At 41.4% G+C, this 25,004-nt stretch overlaps 1 protein-coding gene across 2 annotated transcripts in view; it reads right to left on the reverse strand.

Annotated features, from left to right (window-relative positions):
• Positions 1 to 2,665: 2,665 nt before the first annotated feature.
• The window catches only part of LOC130361807 (fetuin-B-like), a 60,933-nt gene continuing 38,594 nt past the window's right edge, over positions 2,666 to 25,004 (reverse strand). For both annotated transcript variants that reach the window (XM_056565315.1, XM_056565316.1), the window contains exons 2-8: positions 19,960 to 20,183; positions 18,924 to 19,034; positions 17,833 to 17,920; positions 16,415 to 16,575; positions 14,888 to 14,995; positions 10,272 to 10,367; positions 2,666 to 3,254 (exon numbers count right to left, since the gene is read on the reverse strand). In XM_056565315.1, the coding sequence (XP_056421290.1) occupies positions 2,700 to 3,254; positions 10,272 to 10,367; positions 14,888 to 14,995; positions 16,415 to 16,575; positions 17,833 to 17,920; positions 18,924 to 19,034; positions 19,960 to 20,178 (1,338 nt within the window). In that variant the 5' untranslated portion in view covers positions 20,179 to 20,183 and the 3' untranslated portion in view covers positions 2,666 to 2,699. The remainder of the gene's footprint in view (positions 3,255 to 10,271; positions 10,368 to 14,887; positions 14,996 to 16,414; positions 16,576 to 17,832; positions 17,921 to 18,923; positions 19,035 to 19,959; positions 20,184 to 25,004) is intronic.

The raw sequence follows: 25,004 nt of genomic DNA on the forward strand, positions 1-25,004 counted from the left end.
GCTTTGGCTGGCTTTTAACAGTAACTGGGCCCAAATTAGTGTAACAGGAAAAATATAAAGGACACCATGTAGGTGTATGTACAGTTTACACTTATGAGAGGAGGAGGACTAGACGCTCCGCTAAAAACTGTATAAGGCTACAGAAACAAGTGTGTAGCTTTGGCTGGCCTTTCACAGTAACTAGGCCCAAAGCAGTTTAACAGGAAAATATATAAAGGACAGTTTACACTGATGAGAAGAGCACTATGTACTCCACTACATTTAAAACTGACTGTATTAGACTACAGAAACAAGTGGGTAGCTTTGGCTGGCCTTTCACAGTAACTAGGCCCAAATTAGTTTAACAGGAAAATATATAAAGGACACCACGTAGGTGTACGTACAGTTTACACTGATGAGAAGAGGACTATGTACTCCACTACACTTAAAACGGTATTAGACTACAGAAACAAGGGGGTAGCTTTGGCTGGCCTTTCACAGTAACTTGGCCCAAATTAGTTTAACAGGAAAATATATAAAGGACACCATGTAGGTGTACATACAGTTTAAACTTATGAGAGGAGGACTATACGCTCCACTACAAACTGTATAAGGCTACAAAAACAAGTGTGTAGCTTTGGCTGGCCTTTCACAATAACTAGGCACAAATTAGTTTTACAGGGAAAAAAAACGTACACCACGTAGGTGTACGTACCGTTTACACTTATGAGAGGTGGACGATATGCTCCACTTAAAACTGTATTAGGCTACAAAAACAAGTGTGTAGCTTTGGCTGGCCTTTCACAGTAACTAGGCCCAAATTAGTTTTACAGGAAAATATATAAAGGACACCACGTAGGTGTACGTACAGTTTACACTCATTAAAAGAGGACTATGCGCTCCACTACAAACTTTATAAGGCTACAAAAACAAGTGTTTAGCTTTTGCTGGCCTTTCACGGTAACTAGGCCCAAATTACATTTAACAGGTAAAAAAACGTACACCACGTAGGTGTACGTACAGTTTAGACTTATGAGAGGAGGACTATGCACTCCACTACAAACTGTATAAGGCTACAAAAACAAGTGTGTAGCTTTGGCTTGCCTTACACAGTAAATAGCCCAAAATTAGTTTGACAGGAAAGAAAAAACCAACACCACCTATGTACACACAGGTTACACTTATGAGAGGACAATACGCTCCGCTACACAACCTGTATTAGGCACTGTAATCAGGTGACTATGGCTTTTTGTGCTCACCCTAACTGGCCCCTGTTAGCTTTAGAGTTGCTGTACACCCCGCTGCAGCAGTACAGAATCGCTGTGTAGTAGAGCCTAGTACAGTATTATTATGCACTAATAGAAGGTAGGTGACAATGGCTTTTAGTGCTCAGCCTAACTGGCCCCTATAAGCTTTAGAGTTGCTGTACATCCCACTGCAGCAATACAGAGTTGCTGTGCATTACACCCAAAAGTGTACTCTCTCTCTCCCTTCCCTGTCAGTGCTTTCCTGCAGTGATTTGGGCTTGTGCTGAATCGCTGCTGTCAAGCTGTTTTTCTGTGCAACACACACACTGCACTATCTGTCTCTGCAATAAAACACTCTCTCTGAAATAAAACGCTGGAATGGCTGGCTGCAAGATGGCTGCCAATTATATAGGGCTGTGACATCACAGGGGTGGCTGGCTGCTGATAGGCTGCATGCTGCATGTGATTCATTGTCATCCCACCTACCCGCCTTCCCAGAGTTCCTTGCCCCATGTCCTCACATGTGGAACTGCGGTTTTAGATGCCCTGAAGCCTGGACCGCACTAAATGGAGTTTGATGAAGCGATTTGTTTCATCAATTTGCGGCAATATTCGCATTCGTTGTAAAACAAATTTTTCCTGAAATCCGTAATGAATTTGGATTCATCAGATTCGATTCTCTCATCCCTAATGGTGATAATATTTCCTCCTCTTATACAGGTATTATTGGTAATATTGGTCTCAGTAAACAGGATTTGGTCAGTAAAAGTATGATGGTTATTCGTATAGTGATAACATTATTCCTTGCATACTGGTATTATTGGTAATATTGGCCTCAGTATACAGGCTTTGGTCTGTAACAGTATAATGGTAATAATTATGGTGATAATATTTTCTCCTTGAATACAGGTATTATTACAACATATTGAATTTGCTCAATAACAATATGATGGTGATCTGAATGGTGTTAATATTCCTCCTTGTCTACTAGTATCGTTGGTAATATTGATTTCGGTATACTTGATTTAGTTATTAATAGTATGATGTGCTGTGTTTGGGAAAATATTTCCTCCCTCTATAGTGGTATTATTGGTAAAATTGGTCTCTGCATAATGGATTTGGTAAATAACAGTATGATGGTGATGGGCAAAATTGTCTTACGCATGTTAACATTATATATGCAGTGTTCTGTGCTTTGCCATTCCTGCCCTTTGGAAGGTGGTATTTGGGGACTGAGTAGAAAAAGATTGATAAACCCTGTCCTAAATTATGTACATGTTAGATATCATTTTATAAAAAGAAGAATCTATATAATAAATACCACACATGTGTAACCATATTGTTGCGCAAAACATTATGGTGTGCAATATTAGACAGAAAAAACTCCATTTAAACTTTTTTCTACGTATTTCTTTTCTTTTTTGCAGTTTGCCTTCTTTACAAGCATAGGAAATGCACAGGGAGAAATGATGTCTACTTTGGAAGTGGAGTTGGTTCTTGAGTCACTTCTACAGCGGGAACATTTTCAGTAAATGGAATATTCTTGACCGGACCTGGGCATTGGTCTGATGTTGAGGCCTTTTCGGGGAAAGGGCGAATAAATGATTTTGATGGCTTTCTTTGTTCTTTCTTATCTGGTTTTGGCCCCTTGCCCTTCTTTGCTGCATCTGCAGGTGAAGCTGTAGTTGGGGCTACATTTCCAGAAAGATATGTAATTGTGCCAACTGTTTTAGGTGCATCTGATGGAGGACCATGGGGCCTTTGTGGTTGACCATGATGATGCTCATAATCGTGTAGATGCTCATGTTCATGATCATGCTCATGTTCATGACTTCCGCTGTCATGGTTATGATCATGTTTGTGGTTATGTTTACGGCTATGTTTGTTGCCATGCTTAGCATGCCCATGTTTGTGGCCATGCTTTTTTCCTCCTCCTCTATCTCCTTTCTTTCCATGATCTTTATTGTCACTACTTGGTTGATCACCAGCATGGCCTTCTTTATGCTTCTGCTCTTCGACAACAGCCGCCTAGAATATAAATACAATATTATTTATAAGTAAAAAATATTCTTCCAACACAAGTGTATTGTGAAATCATGACAACATTTTCTAGACATCAAATTGTACTAGTTTCAGCATCTCTTTTTTTAATACCCGACTGGAAGGTGCGTAGTCCTTTATTGTCAGTATGGTGTTGTCTCAGCAGCCCCCCGGCTCCTCCCTCATTCCTGAGATGACGCGTCATCCTCTGATTTCTCAGGGAACTTGGCTGGATCTTCCCTCTTAACTCTAGTCCCACCTCCGAGTGATTTCCTTACCTCTGACCAGACCTTACGATCTTCAGGCACCATTTCCCTGACATATTGTCTGTATATATATATATATATATATATATATATATAGTAGGGGAGAGGACTGAAGATGCACAAAACAAAGATGTTTTAGAACTGGGCCAGGCAAGGCAGTAATGTCATGTGCTTCTCCAGCATTTTTGCTCTGTTTATCTGATGTTGGAATACCCCTTTAAGTGAGGAGTTAAGAACAAGTGATCCTATTAACACACTAAGTTGCCCAATCACATGCAGTTTTCAAAGTATGTTCAAAAATGGTGATAATCATATGACTAAAATCCCAATATATCTATTTAAAAGAGTTATCCAGGTATAAAAATAAACAAAGCTAATGTGAGGTCCCAGTACGGGATATGTTCCTACAGTCCTGTCTGTACGTCCTCAGGGCTCACCTGCAGTGTTCCCCCATAATGTCTATAAGTTATATACTAAGGGTTAAAGGACCTTTGATATGGTCACATGGTTATTGATCACATGATAAGGGTTGTCACATGTTAAAGTCACATGTTTTGTTACCCAGAGAGCTCCAGGTGACCAGGTGACCCGCAGCTAGCCTATGGGCTCCTTGCTCAGCCCCCCCCCCTTTTAAGAGGGGGAGGTACTACAATTTCTCTCTTTCACCACACTTTCTGTTGAGGTCAAGTCCAGTCCAGACATCTCAGAGCCAGTGTCCAGAACATCTGGAGGACTCAAGCCTAAATTGCAGCCACAGATCTGTAAATCAAGTCATCTTTGTCTGCTGTCACTATCTTCAGTCAAGTCAAGTCAGTTATAGTCAGCGTGGCTGCGCTAGAGTCTGTCAAGTCACTGCAAGTCCCAGCAAGCTGCGAGGTCCCTCGTGCTACTGGTCATCTCACTGGGAACCTTACTACCCAGTAAAGACTGTTAGACCTATTCAACTTCAGTAAAGCTACCATTAACCTTAATCTGGCCTTGGACTATTATTTACCCCTGCCTAACCTAGGAGTAACGGGATTACCTTTGGGTGGTTACATAGGCAAACCACGCCCTGGCATCACGAAAACTTAGGGGTTAACACCATCTACCCCTAGGCAACACCATCTGCCCCTACACCTCACATCGCACCCCCATGGCTCACCACACTAATTTCTTCCAAAAATAGCACAACGCCTGCCCTCAGGTTGCGTGTAGTATTACAATTTGGTTCTGTTCACTAAATTGGAACTGGGCTGCAATACCACACACAAATTGAGGACTGGAGTGGTGCTGGTTTTTAAAGAAATCACTATGTTTTATTATCCTGTATAACCCCTTTAACATTAAAAAGGTTAACAAGGGATAGAAACACAGAGCTAATTTCTTCCAAAAACTGCATCACCTCTGTCCTCAGGTTGTGTGTGGTATTGCAGCTCAGTTCCATTGAGGTGAATGGAGCCAAGTTGTAATACCACACACAACCAGAGCACAGGGTTTGTGCTGCTTCTATCCCTGGATAACCCCTTTAAGGGTAGCGCAGTAGTAAAGTGATAACAGTACTACTGATAATGATCACATAATAGTTCCAAACAGCCAGCATAATGCGATTGCATTGCTGTTTCATTGCAGTACTGTCGTACTGCAGTGTTTTCACTGTAATTACTAAGTATCGCACCAGTACCGCAATAGTACTGCAATTAAACTGCAAAGCAACTGTAACATGTACATAGAGCCTAATATTATGTATCTTTGATCCCTCACATGTGCAATTCAATCTGGGACCTGTCATTTAAAGGAGTTCTCTAAGCTAAAACTTTTAACCCCCGCTGTGCCCGGGCTGTAAAACTATACATAATAAACTTTCATTTACCTGCCTACGATCCCCTGTAGTGTAAGTGAAAGTTTATTATTTATAGTTTTACAGCCCAGGCACAGCGGGGGATAAAATATTTCAGTTGGAGAACTCCTTTAATGTATTCAACTAAATTGCTATATGCTTTCTTATTCTCATTGGGGAGGAGTCATCAAGACCACTGCTGAAAAAAGTTGAACAGATGCTCATAACAACCAATCAGATTGGTTAATTTAATATTTCGGAGGCCTTTTTAACCCTTTTTAGGACCCAGCCCATTTATATCTTAAGGACCCGGCAATTTTTTTAACATCTGACCACTGTCACTTTAAGCATTAATAGCTTTGGGATGCTTTTACCTTTCATTCTGCTTCCGAGAAAGTTTTTTTGTGACATATTCTACTTTATGTTAGTGGTAAATTTTCACCGATACTTGAATCATTTCTTGGTGAAAAATTCCAAAATGTAGCATTTTTCTAACTTTGAAGCTCTCTCCTTGTAAGGAAAACAGACATTCCAAATAAATTATATTTTGATTCACATATACAATATGTCTACTTTATGTTGGCATCATAAAGTTGACATGTTTTAACTTTTGGACGACATCAGAGGGCTTCAAAGTTCAGCAGCAATTTTCCAATTTTTCTCAAAATTTTCAAAATCTGAATTTTTCAGGGACCAGTTCACTTTTGAAGTGGATTTGAAGGGCTTTCTTATAAAAAAAAAAATACCCCCTAAATGACTCCAATAAAAAAAACTGCACCCTCAAAGTATTCAAAATGACATTCAGAAAGTTTGTAACCCTTTAGGTGTTTCACAGGTATAGCAGCAAAGTGAAGGAGAAAATTCAAAAACTTCATTTTTTACACTCGTGTGTTCTTGTGGACCCAGTTTTTGAATTTTTACAAGGGGTAATCAAAGAAAAAGCCCTCCAAAATTTGTAACACAATTTCTCTCGAGTAAGGAAATACCTCATATGTGGATGTCAAGTGTTCGGCGGGTGCAGTAGAGGGCTCAGAAGGGAAGGAGCGACAATGGGATTTTGGTGAGTGAATTTTGATGAAATGGTTTTTGGGGGGCAGGTCACATTTAGGAAGCCCCTATGGTGCCAGAACAGCAGAAAACCCCACATGGCATACCATTTTGGAAACTACACCCCTCAAGGCACGTAACAAGGGGTCCAGTGAGCCTTAACACCCCACAGGTATTTGACAACTTTTCGTTAAAGTCGGATGTGTAAATGAAAAAGTGAATTTTTCCCCCAAATTTATCATTTTTACAAAGGGTAATGGGAGAAAATGCCCCCCAAAATTTGTAACCCCATCTCTTCTGAGTATATAAATACCAAATACCCCATGTTAGGACGTAAAATGCTCTGCAGGCTAACTGCAATGCTCAGAAGAGAAGGAGTCACATTTAGCTTTTGGAAAGCAAATTTTGCTGAAATTGTTTTTGGGGGGCATGTCACATTTAGGAAGCCCCTATGGTGCCAGAACAGCAAAAAAAACAAAAAAAAAAAAACACATGGCATACTATGTTACAAAGCCCCCCGTGGTGCCAGAACAGTGGACCCCACCCCACATGTGACCCCATTTTGGAAACTACACCCCTCACAGAATTTAATAAGGGGTGCAGTGAGTATTTACACCCCACTGGCGTTTGACAGATATTTGGAACAGTTGGCTGTGCAAATGAAAAATTACATTTTTCATTTTCACGGATCACTGTTCCAAAAATCTGTCAGACACCTGTGGGGCGTAAATGCTCATTGCACCCCTTATTACATTCTGTGAGGGAAGTAGTTTCCAAAATGGGGTCACATATGGGGGGGTCCATTGTTCTGGCGCTATGGGGGCTTTGCAAACACACGTGGCCTTCAATTCTGGGCAAATTTTCTCTTCAAAATCCCAATGGCGCTCCTTCTCTTCTGAGCATTGTAGTTCGCCAGCTGAGCACTTTACATCCACATGTGGGGTATTTTCTTACTCAGAAGAAATGGGGTTACAAATTTTGGGGGGCTTTTTTCCTATTTTCCCTTGTGAAAATAAAATTTTTTGGGTAACACCAGCATTTTAGTGAAAAAAAATTAGTTTTTTTCATTTTCCCATCCAACTTTAATGAAAATTCGTCAAACACCTGTGGGGTGTTAAGGCTCACTACATCCCTTGTTAAGTTCTGTGAGGGGTGTAGTTTCCAAAATGGGGTCACATGTGGGTATTTATTTTTTTGTGTTTATGTCAGAACCGCTGTAAAATCAGCCACCCCTGTGCAAATCACCAATTTAGGCCTCAAATGTACATAGTGCGCTCTCACTCCTGAACCTTGTTGTGTGCCTGCAGAACATTTTACGCCCACATATGGGGTATTTCCGTACTCAGGAGAAATTGCGTTACAAATTATTATTATTATTATTTTTTTTTGCTTTTACCGCTTGTGAAAATAAAAAGTATGGGGCAACACCAGCATGTTAAACTGCTTCCTTGAAATACGACAGGGCTCCGAAGTGAGAGAGCGCCATGCACATTTGAGGACTACATTAGGGATTGCATAGGGGTGGACATCGGGGTATTCTACGCCAGTGATTCCCAAACAGGGTGCCTCCAGCTGTTGCTAAACTCCCAGTATGCCTGGACAGTCTGTGGCTGTCTGGAAATGCTGGGAGTAGTTGCTTTGCAACAGCTGGAGGCTCTGTTTTAGAAACACTGTTGTACAATACGTTTTTCATTTTTACTGAGGGGGGGGACAGTGTAAGGGGGTGTATATGTAGTGTTTTACCCTTTATTATGTGGTAGTGTAGTGTAGTGTTTTTATGGTGCATTCACACTGGTGGGCATTTACGGTGAGTTTCCCGCTAGGTGTTTGCGCTGTGGCGAAAAATTTGCTGCAGCCCAAACCTGAAGCAGAAAACTTACTGTAAACCCGCCAGTGTGAATGTACCCTGTACGTTCACATGGGGGGGGGGGGGGGGCAGACCTCCAGCTGTTTCAAAACTACAACTCCCAGCATGTACTGACAGACCTTGCATGCTGGGAGTTGTACTTTTGAAACAGCTGAAGGCACACTGGTTGGAAAACCTTCAGTTATCTAACTCAGTATTTTCCAACCAGTGTGCCTCCAGCTGTTGCAAAACTTCAACTCCCAGCATGTACTGATCGCCGAAGGGCATGCTGGGAGTTATGCAACAGCTAGAGGTACTCAACTACAACTCCCAGCATGCCGAGACAGCTGTTTGCTGTTTGGGCATGCTGGGATTTGCAGTTTTGCAACATCTGGAGGGCCACAGTTAGAGACCACTGAACAGTGATCTCTATACTGTGGCCCTCCAGATGTTGCAAAACTACAAATCCCAGCATGCCCACACAGCAAACTGCTGTGTGGGCATGCTAGGAGTTGTAGTTTTGCAAGATCAAAGTTGGATCACTCCACAGTGATCTCCAAACTGGGACCCTCCAGCTGTTGCAAAACTACAAATCCCAGCATGCCCAAACAGCTGTCTGGGAATGCTGGGAGTTGTAGTTTTGCAACATCTGGAGGGCTACGGTATAGAGATCACTGTATAGTGGTCTCAGACTGCAGCCCTCCAGATGTTGCTAGGCAACTTACCGCCTTCCGTAGGATCCAGGGAGTTGCGTCGCTGTCCTCTTCTTCCGCCGATCCCCGTCCCGATCGCAGCCCGCAGCCGTCGCCGATGGGTAAGTGGACTTCGGCGCCCGGTCCTCTGTCGTTTCCCCATTCTGCCCGGCCTATTGTGGGTGGGCAGAACGGGGAAAACGAAAGTAAATCCCCCCGATCTGCGATGACCAAAAGCGACGACCAATAGCAGGGATAGGAGGGGTGGCACCAATGCCACCTCACTCCTATCCCTTTAGCGGGATCATAGGTGTCTTAGACAACCGCGATCCCCCTTATATTCTGGGTCATCGGGTCACCATAGACCTGTATGACCCAGAATAGGCGCAAATCGCAAGTGTGAATTCACTTGCGATTTGCGGGGAACGAAATTCCCACGGGCGTACAGGTACACCCTGGGTCCTTAAGTACCAGGGACCAAAGGCGTACCTGTATGCTCTGGGTCCCTATCTGGTTAAAAAAAGAAACAAGCAATCTGATTGGTTGCTATGGGCAACTGCACCACTCTTTCTCTACACAGATTTTGATAAATCTCCCCCCTTGGATTTTATTTCCCTATTATGGGGAAATCAAGGACAGTCTACACTAACTAAAAACTATCTTACTGCCCTTAATGGGGGAAATTTACTAAACTGTTTATTGCTTAGACTTTGAGGCTATGTTCACATGGTGGAATGTCCGCACGGAAATTTTTTGTGTGGACATTCCACAGAAAGTCGAGCGCTGGCAGAACATGCCCACACTAGAAAAGCGACCCCTCTGAAAGGCGTCATCTCATAGACAGCAATGCATTTCCTTGCGGAATCCGCAGTAAGAATAGACATGTCTATTTTTCCTGCAGATGCCGGAATCAGAATTTCCACGGCAGAAGCATCTTGCACAAAAATTCTGCCGTGTGAACAATGCAGCAGAATCCCATTGAAATCAAGTGTTATTCAGTGTTATTCTTCTGCGATATTCCATGCAGAAATTCCACCATGTGAACATGGCCTAACACTTCAATTGTGTCAGTTTTATCACAGTGGCTTGATTGAGAAGTCTGGCACGTATGTAGCATAGTTTGTACTGCAAAGTCTCAGGTTAACCAATGATTAGTTGACTTACTTCTTGCAAAGGTAAATTGACCAAATTTCTGCCCATTACACGGCCATTTAAGGATAGGTCACATATCCTTGTTGAGCGAAGTATATTCTACTGTTCTTTTTGGCACATACAGCATAATAAATATAGAATGTGGCATAGTAAATGTGGGCCATTATGCACATTATTTCATACCTCTGGTTCAAATACATCACAGGTGACCTTTTGCACTTTCTTGTCATCTGGGCTGCTCCAATGTGCTACAGCCATACTTTTGCAGTAGCCGGTATGCTAGTTAAAGAAGGAAATTCAAGAAATAAATAATATGTACCATTCCATTTACAAAAAGGAGTCCATGAATTTCAGTTGACACTTGTCATCCTTCAGATACAAGGAAAGCATTAAATATACCAATCACCATTTTTAAACAAGACAAATGAAGTTTTGTGAAAACACATGCTTTAAAGGGGTTATCCACCGTAAGGTGATTTTAGTGCATACCTCCCAGACAGTAATGAACATGCTTTTGAAGTATCCATTCTTGTTTTGGGCAAAATGGCTATGTTGTGAGAGGACAAAAATGCTGTGGCCATCTTTTTGTGAACTGGGTATTTCCTGTTGTTTTTGTTCTCTCAAACTACACATCCCATAGTTCCATGTTTGTAAGTTGGAGGTCACTTTCCTCCCTCCTATACATCAGCCACCCCACCCATTGAAACACAAATGAGTTGCATTCCATTCAAAAGACCAGTGTTTGTTTCTAGCCAGAGTGCCTACAGCTGTTGCAAAATGATCTCTATCCCACCTAGTGGTCGCTCCACCCATTGAAACAGGACGACAGGCTCCCTTTGCACACCTGACCAGTGATGTCATGTCCCGACGCACTGCAACCTGGGAAAACCCAAGACCTGAGTAACTTTGTCTGCTGTTAAAAATAAATATTGGGTCGAAAATCACAGAAGAATTGCGAGTCCACCGTCACACACTATATTATTAACTACACTAACTTTACAGCCCCTGTAGCATAGTCAAAAAAATAATAAGACCATTTTGACCTTAAGGACCAGGCCAATTTTATGTTAGCATTTTCGTTTTTTCCTACTCGCCTTCTAAAAATCCTAAGTCTTTTATATTTTCATCCACAGACTAGTATGAGGGCTTGTTTTTTTTGCGTGACCATTTTTCCTTTGTAATGACATCACTAATTTTACCATAAAATGTATGGCGCAACCAAAAAAATACTATTTGTGTGGGGAAATTAAAAAGAAAACAGCAATTTTGCTAATTTTGGCAGGTTTAGTTTTCATGCCGTACAATTTACGGTAAAAATGACATGTGTCCTTTATTCTGTGGATCAATATGATTAAAATGATACCCATGATTACATACTTTTCTATTATTGTTGCACAAATTAGTACAAATTAGTACATTCAAATCCCTTTATTTTGACGACCTATAACTTTTTCCTTTTTCTGTGTAAGCGGTGGTATGAGGGCTCCTTTTTTGCGCTGTGATCTATACTTTTTATTGATACCACATTTGTGTATATAAAACTTTTATACATTTTTTTTATAATTTTTAATAAAATGTGACAAAAAAGCAGCAATTTTGATAGTCCGAATATCTATGCACGCGGCGATACCAAATATGTTTATTAATTCTTTTATTTATTTATTTTTTACACTTTTTGGGGGTAAAATGGGAAAAAGGGGCATTTAAAATTTTTATTGCGGGAGGGGATTATTCAAAAAAAATTTTAAACTTTTTTTAAAACTTTTTTTTTACTTCTTTTTTTTTTACATTTTAATAGGGACTATTTATAGCAATCAGTTGATTGATAATACTGTACAGTGCTATGCATAGGGCATAGCACTGATCAGTATTATTGGCGATCGTCTACTCGATCCCAGACTAAAGCAGAAGAAGCCGGGAAGGCGGGGGAGGCAGGTGAGGGGACCTCCGTCCGCCATGTTAGCTGATCTGATCCCCGCAGCCATGCTAGATCAGAGATCAGCTCAGCATAAAATGTAGCTGCAGATGCCATGATCTGTATTGATCATGGCATCTGAGGGGTTAATGGCTGACATCCGCGCGATCACGGATGTCAGCCATTACCGGAGGTTCCCTGGCTGCTATTAGCAGCCAGGGCCTGCCGAACATGACCCGATCATCGCTCCGATGCTGGCGGTCATGTACAGGACATAAATGGACATCCTGGTGCACGAAGTACCGCTGCACCAGGACGTACATTTATGTCCGTGGTCGTTAAGGGGTTAAACCACAACTGCCACAAGTGACTTTTCCTATATACTGTATGTTATACAGCTTGTTAAAGGGGTACACCGTTCCTAGAAATTTGATCCCCCTATTCATAGGATAGGGGATGATGTCTGATCGCGAGTGTCCCCCCGCTGGGACCCCCACAATCTCAGTGCAGACACCCAGCATTTTGGACATTATGTTGAGAATGCCAGGTATCTGCATGGAGATCGCTGGGGGGTCCCAGCAGCGGGATCCCCGTGATCAGACATCTTATTCCCTATACTATGGATAGGGGATAAGATGTCTAGCAACAGAGTACTCCTTTAAGATTGGTGAAGCCATTATAATTTACCCCCTTTATAGTAGGGATATACAAAGGGTGCGCCTACAGTTTTGGGTTGTTGGGGGGAGTGCCTCGAGAGGCAGCAAAAGTACTAAAATACTTCCATGGAAAAAACATAGACCAGCTCACCGCCCTGTAGAAGTAGCCACTGGAAGGATAGTAAGTGGAGGAGCACGGATGCAGGTTAAGCCGGATAGCCAGTTGCAATAGAATCCAAGAAGGGAAAAGAAATCCAGCTCCCCCGAATATGTGAGATAATGGTATAAAAATACAAAAGTTTAATTCATCCTTTAAAAATCAATGAGATAGTGAAAATTAAAAGCATAGCTGAAACGCCGACGCGTTTCGAACCATATGGTTCTTAGTCATGGCTAAGAACCATATGGTTCGAAATGTGTTGACGTTTCAGCTATGCTTTTAATTTTCACCATCTCATTGATTTTTAAAGGATGAATTAAACTTTTGTATTTTTATACCGTTATCTCACATATTCGGGGGAGCTGGATTTCTTTTCCCTTCTTGGACTAAAATACTTCCACCTATCGGGTACAATTGTTTGGATGCTCCTCCATAAAAAGGAAATTTGGCATTCTATTAAAAATCTTAATATGTTTCTTGTACTCTTTGAAGGGATCTGCATTTTTAACACTAAACGAATAAAGGCTACTTAATACTCTGATACTGATCAGTTGTCAATATACAGCAATGTCTTGTTGTTTGAAAAGACAGATGTTTTGGACTTTCTATATGCCTATTTATTTGGTATTACATTTTTTTCCGCTTTTCAGCTTTCCAGGTAGAGATTTATTTGTATTTTTTTATCTTTATCTATAAAATCATCTGTGCATATCATCTGACTTTTGACCTCTGTGCCATGAACCTCGTAACACTCCTGACTATCGATCATTGGACAAATACTACTTATTCTCCTGTCTGCTAAATTGTTGTCTGTATTCCAACTACTGGCCTGGCAAGACAACCACTCTATACCTTTGGGCCTGCTGCCTGGCACTATTAGGCTGCATTCACACCACGATTTTGCAATACAGTTCCCGTATCAGGTTTTTGATGAAAAACGGATACCTCAAAACCGGACTAAACTGTATAAAAAACGTGTGTATAAATTTTAACCCCTTTATGGTTAAAAACCGCATACAGTTTGAAAAATGATGTCCGGTTACATCCGATTTTTAAGAAAAAAACTTATACATTTTTAACTTTTCACTCCGTTATGAATACAGTTTCACTTGTTTGATTGAAATTCCAAGAAAAAAAAACTGTGCAAATTCAAAAACCATATGGTGCAAACTGGATGGAACCGTACGCACATACGGTTCTGTATGGTTCCCATTGACTCCCATGTTAAAAAAAATAATGTATACGGTTTAATACGGTTTTTCACCAGGACCAAAAACCGTGGTAGACTACGGGGGGAAAAAATGACAAAACAGTACAAGACACAAAACGGATGCAACCGGATGCATCGTTTGGCATATGGTTTTCAATGGAGAGTCAATGCATACGGTTTGTAATTCGGTTCGGTTCGGTTTTCACATTGAAAAGGTATGCGGAAACTGTATTGCAAAAACGTGGTGTGAATGCAAAAAGGCTCCAGTGAAGTCACAGGGGTAGCCTTGGGCTCTGCAGGGCTCTGTGCACTGAGGACATGCAGGGCTCTATGCAGTGAGGACAAGCAGGGCTCTGTACACTGAGGACAAGCAGGGCTCTGTGCAGTGTGGACAGGCAGGGCTCTGTGCACAGAGGACACGCAGGGCTCTGTACACTGAGGACAAGCAGGGCTCTGTGCACTAAGGACAAGCAGGGCTCTGTGCACCGAGGACAAACAGGGCTCTGTGCACTAAGGACAAGCAGGGCTCTGTGCACTGAGGCTCTAGGACAGCTTCTGGCTCACATATCAGGATGATTGACAAGCCAGGAGCCTGCAGAGAGCCCTACTTGTACCACCCTCACTTCCTGTATTTTGTCTCCTCGCAAAGACACACAGGCAATAGCTGCATGGACAGCATTTTTTGCCCAAAAAAGATACACATTTTCTAATCAATGTATATTACAAATTTACATATAATGTTATTATCTACTTTATATAAAATGCTTTCGCAAATGACAGGTGCACTTTAAAGAAGGGATAGAATCACCAACGCAGCTGATGACACATTTATCATGATTTATTGTTTTTTTTACTTACTGCAAATTCACAGTCCAGGGCTTCACACAGGGAGAAATCATCAGCTGACTTGTTACAGGTAGACTCCACTATTGTAAACTCCACATGGTAAGCTTTTCCTGCAACCACCTAAAAGTAATAGTGAACATGTTAAATGTATGTTATTAGAGGTGGAAATGTATTACAAAACTAGTAAATTGTGCATTTATCTCGCTTACTGACCAAATTTAGACTTTATGTTGGGGTGTAGGTAAAATGCACCACCATCAGCCCTGTATGTCAACCTAGCCAGGCGAGGGAGATGGAGGGGAGGTTACCCAGAGGGTCTTCAGGGGCTTGGGAATGCCTCTTTAGGGTACGTTCACATGTACGCAGATTTGATGCACAGGATTTGATGCGCAGGATTTTCTGCTGAAAGATTTCAATGTAAACTAAATGACTGGGCACAGCTTCTAATCTGCTGCTACAAATCATGCGCAACCAATCTTCGCGGGATCCTGTATGTGTGAACGTACCCTAAAAGTTTGCAGCTACACAAAAACAATGTTGCCCTAATATCAATATAACACTGTCAGCACTTTGTTACATGTTTTGCAGGTGACAGATTCTCTTTAAAGGGGTACTCCGCCCCTAGACATCTTATCTCCTATCCAATGGATAGGGGATAAGATGTCTGATTGCGGGGGTCCCGCCACTGGGGACCCTTGCAATTTTCCTGCTGCACCCGGCATTCATTTAGAGCGTCTGGTGCAATGCCGGAGACTTGTGATGTCAGGGTCACGTGGTGCTTGCGACGTCACTGCCACACCCCCTCAATGCAAATCTATGGGAGGAGGCGTGACGGCAGTAGACTTGCATTGAGAGGGCGTGGCTGTGACATCACGAGCCTCCATCCCGCATCGCCAGTCATCTGGCACTGAGCAAGTTCGCTCTGTGCACCGGATGTCTGGGGTGCTGCAGCAAAGATTGTGGGGTCCCCAGCCGCGGGACCCCGGGGATCAGACATTGGATAGGAGATAAGATGTCTAGGGGCAGAGTACCCCTTTAACTTTGAACATGATGATGCTTCTTCTGTATTTAGAATAAACTTATTTTTCTTTATGTATCTCCTACCAAAGCCATTTAATTATGATGGAGGAGACAACAAAGTGTTAGAAACATTTTTAACTAGAGATTAGATGAGAAATGCAAATGTACTGTGAATAGGATGTTGCATTTAATATGTTGCTATAAGAAGCAGTCTTTCTCTTTTGGCATGTGCCCTGTGGTGGCAGAACAAATAAACAGTGAATTCTGAAGGTATGATTGCGACCACTACAGCTAAGAAGTGTTAGGAAGCTGAAGACGGTGACAAGCGGCACTAAACTGAAAGGAGGAAATATGGAGGAACAGCTGCTGTCCAAGACAAGCCAAAAGTGTAGTGTACTTTTTCAACTTGATTTGTTCTACTTGTCATTGTCTTTGTCTGGTTAGGCTATGTTTATGTAAGCATATCAAGAGAACATCACTGCCGTCTTTACTTTTTCTCTAAATGTACTTTATCTGTACCTGTTGAGCCGCTTTTGTGATGTTTCCAAGACTAAAGTATTTGTTATAATTGCTTTCCTTGTTAAACTTCTCCAGACTCTTCTTTGCAACCTCTTGAAAACTAGTATCATTCAGTGGTTGGGAAAAATGGCAACCAGGGCAACCAAATGGCAAACGGGCAGCTAAAAGATGGGAGACATAAACATACAACCATAAAATGACCAACATTATTAGATAATTGACAGACAATTAACACTATTAGGATTTTTAGGTAGAATAAAAAAATCTTATGGAAACAGCAGTAAGATAAATAGTTGTGACCTAACTGATATGATATTAGTGTGTAATGAAAAAGAGATATGAGGGTTTATAGTTTGTCTGGCAATTCAGTGAATTAGTCACATGGGCGTGAACTTAATGTTAATAATGGGAGTGAATATCAGGTGATGGGCGGTATTATACAGTCAGGAGGTGTGTATTATGCAGACACACCACTAAAATATTCACACCCACTGACTGTATAATCCCACCCATCACTAATTTTCACTCCCATTATTAAAATTAAGTTTATGCCAATCTTACTGATTCATCAAAGCACTCTAAATTATGTATTGACATATCATTGACACATTTCATTTTTGGGGGGTTGGGTACAGGTCTTTAAATGAGAAGAAATCTATAAGAGAAGGAGTCATGTACATTCCGATTTCTCTTGATGTAATACATGCAGTGATAATCAAAAAAATGTAATATCTTGTTAAAATATCAATAAAATTATGGTATCTTCGTATATTCTATCAGGTACAGCCAACCCTTTGTTCCCCCTGATAGATAAGCCACCAGGCACCTTTAGTTATGTTCATCGGTAGCACCCTATAAACGTATACATTTGGCTAATCCACGTCTTCTGGTAGAGCGGGAGCATCTGCTTCATATGTCAGCTATCCAGAATAAGGCCACGGCTTAATTTGTGTGGAATGTCTGTCAGGAAAACACTGCAGACATTCCACACATTTGAAGAATCTGGTGGCCGCTAGTACCGCTCAGAAATGCATCCTCTAATAGGCTATGCATTTTTGATCAAAATCCTCAAAAGAATATACATGCCTATTCTTTTTGCGGATGCCTGAATCTGCATTTCCACACCAGAAACATCTGCCAGAGAAATTCTACCGTTTGAACAGTGCAGCAGAATCCCCTTGAAATCAATGGGACTCTGCTTCAGCATAATGTCCATGCGGAGATTCCTGTGGCGTTCCGCATAGACATTCTGCCATGTAAACAAACCCCAAAGGTGCAGCGCTAGAGAAGTTTTAGAAGAAGATGTGAGAGGATGTAATAAGGGATTAGGATGGCTACAGATAATTCTCCAGTCAAAGTGTACAGATAAAATGATAGTCTATTCAGGACTGTCAACACATGATCATATGATGTCGTACCTGGGCTCAGTGTGCAATCATAGTTGTGGAGGTGAGCTATTCTTTTGGATTTATTCAACTGAAATATCACTTTGCACTGTCCAAAAACCTGTAATAAAACAATACATGTATCAAAATGACCATAAAGAAGATTTTTTTCTTATATAATTATGTACTTATAAAATAATAAGCAGTATTGTCAAAAGTATGTTATCATTTTTAGTACATAGAATACTTCAGGTGATGCTTAGTTCAGATGCTACTATCAGGTTGTATTATGTAATAGATGGAAAAATGTATGGATGGAAAATACAATGCCTGGCAAAAATAAGAGTAATTATAAATGAATCATAACATATATACTGTCATCATATGCTACAGGGCTGTACAACCAGAGATATAGGTATACAAGATGGCACATTTATAATCAGTTGGCAATTCGACAAAAGGAGTCAAAACCTTGTTCAATAGAGCTTACGATCAAAAGGGAAGTGTATGGAGTGGGACAACATCAATTTTTTTTAAGTTTTCTATTTTTTAAAGTAATAAATGACAAAGATGATTTCATGATGACATTTCATATCGTTGTAATGGTTCTGACCCACAGAATTATCTAATAAATTATCTATTTTTATCTCTTAAAAGGCAAGAATGGGATAAAAAAAAAGATAAATAAATAAAAAAGATTGGCTGCATCCGTAAAAGGGTTTTCTCAGCTTGCACATTTTTCCCATATCTACAGGATAGGGAATAACTGTCTGATCATGGGGGATTCAACCAATAGGGATCCAAGTCTCACATTAAAATGGAGCAGTGGGTTGTGCATAAACACTGCCACTTCATTCATTCTCTATGAGAGAGAGACAGATATAGCAAGAGAGGCCGCCAAATAATAGTTTGGTTTTGATATTCTGGGCACTTCTGACTTGTGTTGTCCCCAAACAGATAAGGGGTGTTTTTTTATTTAGATGTGAAAACACTATGATAATAAAGGGTAAGATTCAGTAAGGTTTTCCAAATATTATTCCATAACAGTTCACTGCATCATTAAAAATGTATTATAAAAAGAACTCCAAAACAAACAACAAACAACAAAGTCCTGGTGAACTTACTGCTTCATGGCGAGGCTTGGCCTCACAATCTTTCCAAAATCGACGACTCAGTACATGACAGTTAGTTTCCAAAACGTCCAAAGTGAGATAAAATATAGAACCATTTTCCTCCTGTGGATTACAAACAATACTAGTGTTTAAGGGCAATAGTTGTTGCTTTCTCTGGGGTTTATAAGTATTGAACCTCTACTTGGATATTTTTTTAACCTAAGGCCCACATAGGAAAGTCAGCTGAACATGCATATTTATGGCAACACTGGCCAGCTGTCTAATGTGTATAGGTACCTTCAAACGATGTCTTGACAGATGTTTGTGGAGAACAAAGGGATTGGGCATGTTGGATTTCAACTGTCCGATCCTTTTCCTCTATGTGAGATAATCCACCACCAAACTGAAGCCATCACACATTTATCAACTATTCTGTGATGATAAATGGTTTTAGTTTTAAAACTTCTTAAAAGTGTCCCTGTCATGTACAAATTATTTTGACATGTCAAAGTTTCAGTTGGGGTCTGAAAACTCAGATCTCTTAAATGACCTGGGAGAAGTACATGTCTGAACGATTCCCTTCTCGACTCATTACCTTTCCTGTCTTGCTGCAGAGACAGGCTTCAAAGACTTACAACAGTGCCTGCCTCCTGCAGCAAAATGGAAATGGCAGAGAGCTGGGGAGTGAAGCACTCAACTTTGGGAATCTCCTGGCTTGCTATAAAATTGTTGGGGGTTTTAACACCCAGGCCCTAATTGGTCAAAACTTGTCTCTATGGCATATTAAAGGTTTTTGCAAAAGACAGGTACACTGTAAGACAATTTTTAGACAGTTAGAGAGTCATAGCCATAGCTCATATGACTGGCACCCTAAAAATACCTACACATTACAAATTCTCTGATTTTCAGCCATTCTGAAACACTTTTCTTTACAAATGCACCATAAGTTATGTCAGTTACCACTACAATAAATAAATATTTTAAGACCAATTGACCAATACAATAAATATGGATAACATTGATCACATTTACGGTATATCATACTCACATCATACTGTTCTTGTACATTGGAAATTCGTTTAAGTCCCAACACAAACCCTTCTCTTCGGTTGGCATTCAGTTGACGCAAAGACAAATCAGTAGCGGAGTCTGCTGCTTGGTCATTACATGCAATGGATGTTAACACAGGTTCTTTACCACCCCGAGATGGTCCAGCTGTAGCTAAGAACACCTGGGTTGAAATAAGCAATAATATTGTGACCTTCATCCTTCCTAAAAGAAGGAGAAAGAGCAAGACTTAGTCAGTTTTCCAATATTCACTATGATTCCAGGACCTAACAAATAAGTCGTTTTCCCGATTCCCTTATATATATGGTTACCTTCTGAAGAGGCATATCACCTTTAACCCTTTCTACTTTTTCAGCAAACAAGAGAGTCAATGATTAGGCAAAGCTCCAACAATATACTGCAAAGTCAGTTGAAACCTTAAGGTAAAAAATCAATGTTTTCATCGTGTGTCTCCTTGACCCAATATACAAAGATATGCTCAGAAGTATTGCATATAGGGTAAAACATGGGGCCTAGAGTAACTAAATGGAATTGTGTGCAATGTAAAAAGCCGAGGTCCCATAGTGCAGACTTCAGGTAATGTCAGTGTGATGTATGGATTCTTAGAAATATGGGCTCATGAACTAGTCCAGATTGTCTACTCTGTTCTATTACGACAATAATCGGACAGGGGTATCACGCTTCCTGATGTCGCTGCCTACCACCATCTGGTGAGAATCAAAGATTGATGCTGTTATGGGAAAACAATTATTCTCCATGGAACCGGTATTTTTACATGTGCCCTTTTGATTGTTACCTTGGATTGGTGCCCCGGCCTCCTACAAGTTAGTCTCCCCTTGACCATCAGACCCACTCTGAAAGTAGTGGCTGTGATTTTCCCTCTCCTTTTCCGCTCTATGATGGGAAGGGCGGCAGGGTCTTTTTATTGTTGTACCAAGGCATGAAAAGATAGGGCCCAACATTTTCTTGATGGAAATGACTGGTTCTCTGTGCACCTACCCACTTAGGTCACAAACTCCTGTCCACACTTATATACTGGCAGGAGCAGCAACTTAGACATTTCCTAGCCTCCATTCCTGATGCTATTGTCATACTCTCTAGTAGGCCCCCTTGGATTTTGTTTGGGCTCCTTCTGTCATGCCCTGTCCTTCACTTACAGATAATTAAACTCTCCTTCAGGCCAGAATGGGAGAGAGATCTTGAGATGTGTGCATGTGTGACAGGCAGAATATTCACACTACTTATAAGGCATCTATTTCCAAACAGATTCAGGAGGCAGGCTTCCAAACTTCACTTCCCCTCAGTTTCTGTGCTTTGCTGGCTCTGTGGCTCAGTGACTGGCATGTTACCCCTATTAGCAGATTGAACTAAAGTATGGCACCTGACCCACAGGTTTATGGATTACCCTATCCCTAGATCATCCGACTTGTTCCCATTGCATCTGTGCAAAATACCCCTCTCATCTTACAAAAGGCCAATGGTGAGACAGCTGTGGATACTGTGGCAAGGGCTTGCATACCAGCCTTATGGAAGCAGACTTTTTCTCTGTCGATCTCTGTATGGTTTTACAAAATCCAGGAGATTATGAGAAAGGAGGAATGTATAGCTTAATTGTAAGGTACTGTAAGACAGGAATGGTGATTGGGAATCGCTATATTTCTTTAGGGTACCTGTCCTATGTAGCATCCAGGTTTTAGGAGGTACATATTTCATCCAGAGAAAGCTCGATTAGATATGGACAATCCATGAAAAATCTCTAGCAAAACGTAGCTTGCTAGGGAATTTTGGTAAATCTAATTTTCAGGCCTAGAATTTTATGAAATCAAAGGAAAGATTTGCAGTGGGGCCTTTTATTCTGCTTTCTGGGCCACGCTAGGTTTTCAGACAAGCCCTGATCAGCACAGGTGCTGAATTCAGCTGGTTACTGGGTGTTAAAACTAGCTGAAATCTAGTCTGCTAGTGAGGCTGAGAGGCAAAAAGTGGACTCTGTGACAAGTGCCAGCGGCCTGAGGTGCTTCCTGCTCCCACCGTGGGCTGCTTGTTCTATTCCTGGTAAGTCTCATAATGTAATGAATTCACATTCTGTCTTGCTCCTGGTCTTCCTGCTTCTACAGCGCTGACTTCACACTGCTGTACTGCTTTTTCCCTGCTCATGCACACAGGAAAGGGCAAAGAACATGCTGAGATTGTATGGGAATGATGGGTGACAGCTGAGCCTGCTTCTGCAGGGAAACCATCCTGTGTCCAAACAACAGCTTAGCAGCTGCTCCTCGCCTGCATGAGATCAGCATTGTATGAAAGGAAACAGCTTTAGTCCTGTCACAGTGCATACAGCAAGTCAGCTACCATCCTCAGGGAAGTTAAGTGTATTAAAGGGGTTCTCCGGCACTGGGGACCCCCGTGATCTTGCACGCGGCACCCCATTTATAATCAGTCCCCAGAGCGTGTTCGCTACGGGTCTGATTACCGGCGACCACAGGGCCGACGGCATGTGACGTCATGCCTCCACCCCCGTGTGACATCACGCTCCGCCCCTCAATGCAAGTCTATGGGAGGGGGCGTGGCAGCTATGTGTTGCGCTTCCCCTGAGTATGCTGTGCTCCCCCTGACTGTGTTGCACTCCGCCCCCTGACTATGCTGCACTCTGCACCCTCTTCCCCCGTTTATGTCTTCTGCTAATCCATATAACCATTCAAAATAAATATTTCCCCCCAAGTCTTTAAAGGCCCATCCACGCTTGCAGCAGAGTCCCATTGTTTTCAATAGAATTCTTCTGCACCGTTCACACTGCAGAATTTCCATGGCAGAAAATTCAACAGCATAAATTCAAGATTAAGGACCCATCTGAATGGAGGAGGGGGAGATTCAGTAGTGTGGATGGGCCCTTACATTGATCCTACCTATATATATATGCTTGATAAAGGCTACCACTGCCGAAACGTTGTATCTTATTGGGGCTAAATAAAGAGACCAGTTTATGAAGATCCTTGGCCTGCCGATGCTGTGATTTGTGGACTTTGCTTATATATATATATATATATATATATATATATATATATATATACAGCAACAGGAGAATACAGCAGCACACTGCTAGCACAAAGAAATAGATGAAACATGAGTATATAGATAAAACATGAGTATATAGATAGAACATGAAAAGCTATACAGCTGTAATGCACTAAATGAAGATATGAAACTATGAAAATATGAGGTACTTAGCTTGCAAATTTGTCGCCAAATAGCGTGGACCGTCCCACCACGGTAATGTGACCTTATTCTGGGACGGACCCTTCACAGTGTATATGCCTCTGTATTGTTTTTACAATAGTTTGGATCGATAGTGCTGGCCAATTTATCCTTTTGGTTTTACATATATATATATATATATATATATATATATATATATAGATAGATATATATGTACCTATATATATATATATATATATATATATATATATGTACGGGCCGCCGCCCCACTGACATCACATATGCCCATAACACCTGCTAAAAAGTATGCCAACTGTAAACCACAGTGTGTTCGCAGCAGGCCTATTGACTAAACACACCATGCTTTTGACGTTGGGGAAGAAGACCAAACAAAGGAGGAAGCTTTTGACTTCATATGCAGTCCTCATATATTGTTGTCATATCCCAACCCCACATCCCAACCTCCTATCCCGTCCTCCTATCTCGACCTCCTATACCGTCCTCCTATCCCGACCTCCTATCCCGACCTCCTATCCCGACCTCCTATCCCGACCTCGAATCCAGTCCTCCTATCTCGACCTCCTATCCCGTCCTCATATCTCAACCTCCTATCTCGACCTCCTATCCCATCCTCCTATCCCATCCTCCTATCCCGACCTCCTATCCCGACCTCCTATCCCATCCTCATATCTCGACCTCCTATCTTGACCTCCTATCCCATCCTCCTATCTCGACCTCCTATCCCAACCTCCTATCCAGACCTCCCACCCCGACCTTATATCCCGTCCTCCAATCCTGACCTCCCACCCGACCTCCTATTCCGACCTTATATCTCGTCCTCATATCCCGTCCTCCTATCCCGACCTCCTATCTCGACCTCCTAACCCGACCTCCCATCCTGTCCACATATCCCGACTCATAATATGTGTAGCAGGTATTGAAATATCTCCAGCCGTACGGAAATTATATGGGAACATACATTTCCCATTGATTTGCATGGGACTTTAAGCAAAAACCATGACCCTCACAAATGGGGGTAGTTAAGGGTTAAATTAACTATCCTATATTTTAAGTGAACATATAAGTAACATGTGACCAAGTATTATCGAAATATCTCCAGCCGTTTGGAAGTTATGCAGTAACACATATTTCCCATTGACTTGCATGGGACTTTAAACATAAGCCGCGCCCCTGGCAAATGGGGGTGAGTAAGGGCTAAATTACCTATCCTGTGTTTGTTGTTGACATATAAGTAACATGTGTGCCAAGTTTCATGTTAATATCTTTAACCGTTTGAAAGTTTTTGTGGAACATACATACATACATACATACATACATACATATATAAATACACACACACGTTGAGTTTTATATATATATATAGAGATGAAACCTCTCCAATCTTTTTGAGAAGACCTTCCCTTAGTATAGCCAACACAACACACATTACACTGCACAGTTTGTATTTAAAAGTTACAATTGACAAATTGTGATAGAAAACAACATAAAATCTAAGTTTATATCAATGACACTGTCCACATGTCCCATATTGCAAAAATATTTCGGGTACGGTCCCACATAGCGTATACACAGCATATTTTGCTGCATATTTTCTGCAATTGTCTTTGCTACCCATTGATTTCAATGGGTAGGAAAATACACAGCAGCAGATACGTAGCAAAATACCCTGCATATGCGCTGCGTGGGACCGTACCCTTATAACACATGAAAAGTGGATCACCACTAGAGATGTCGCGAATTGTTTGCCGGCAAACGGTTCCCTGCGAACATAGCTTGTTCGCATTCGCCGTGCGA

The sequence above is a fragment of the Hyla sarda genome, chromosome 3 (genome assembly GCF_029499605.1).
Source record: "Hyla sarda isolate aHylSar1 chromosome 3, aHylSar1.hap1, whole genome shotgun sequence".
In the NCBI taxonomy this organism is placed as follows: Eukaryota; Metazoa; Chordata; class Amphibia; order Anura; family Hylidae; genus Hyla; species Hyla sarda.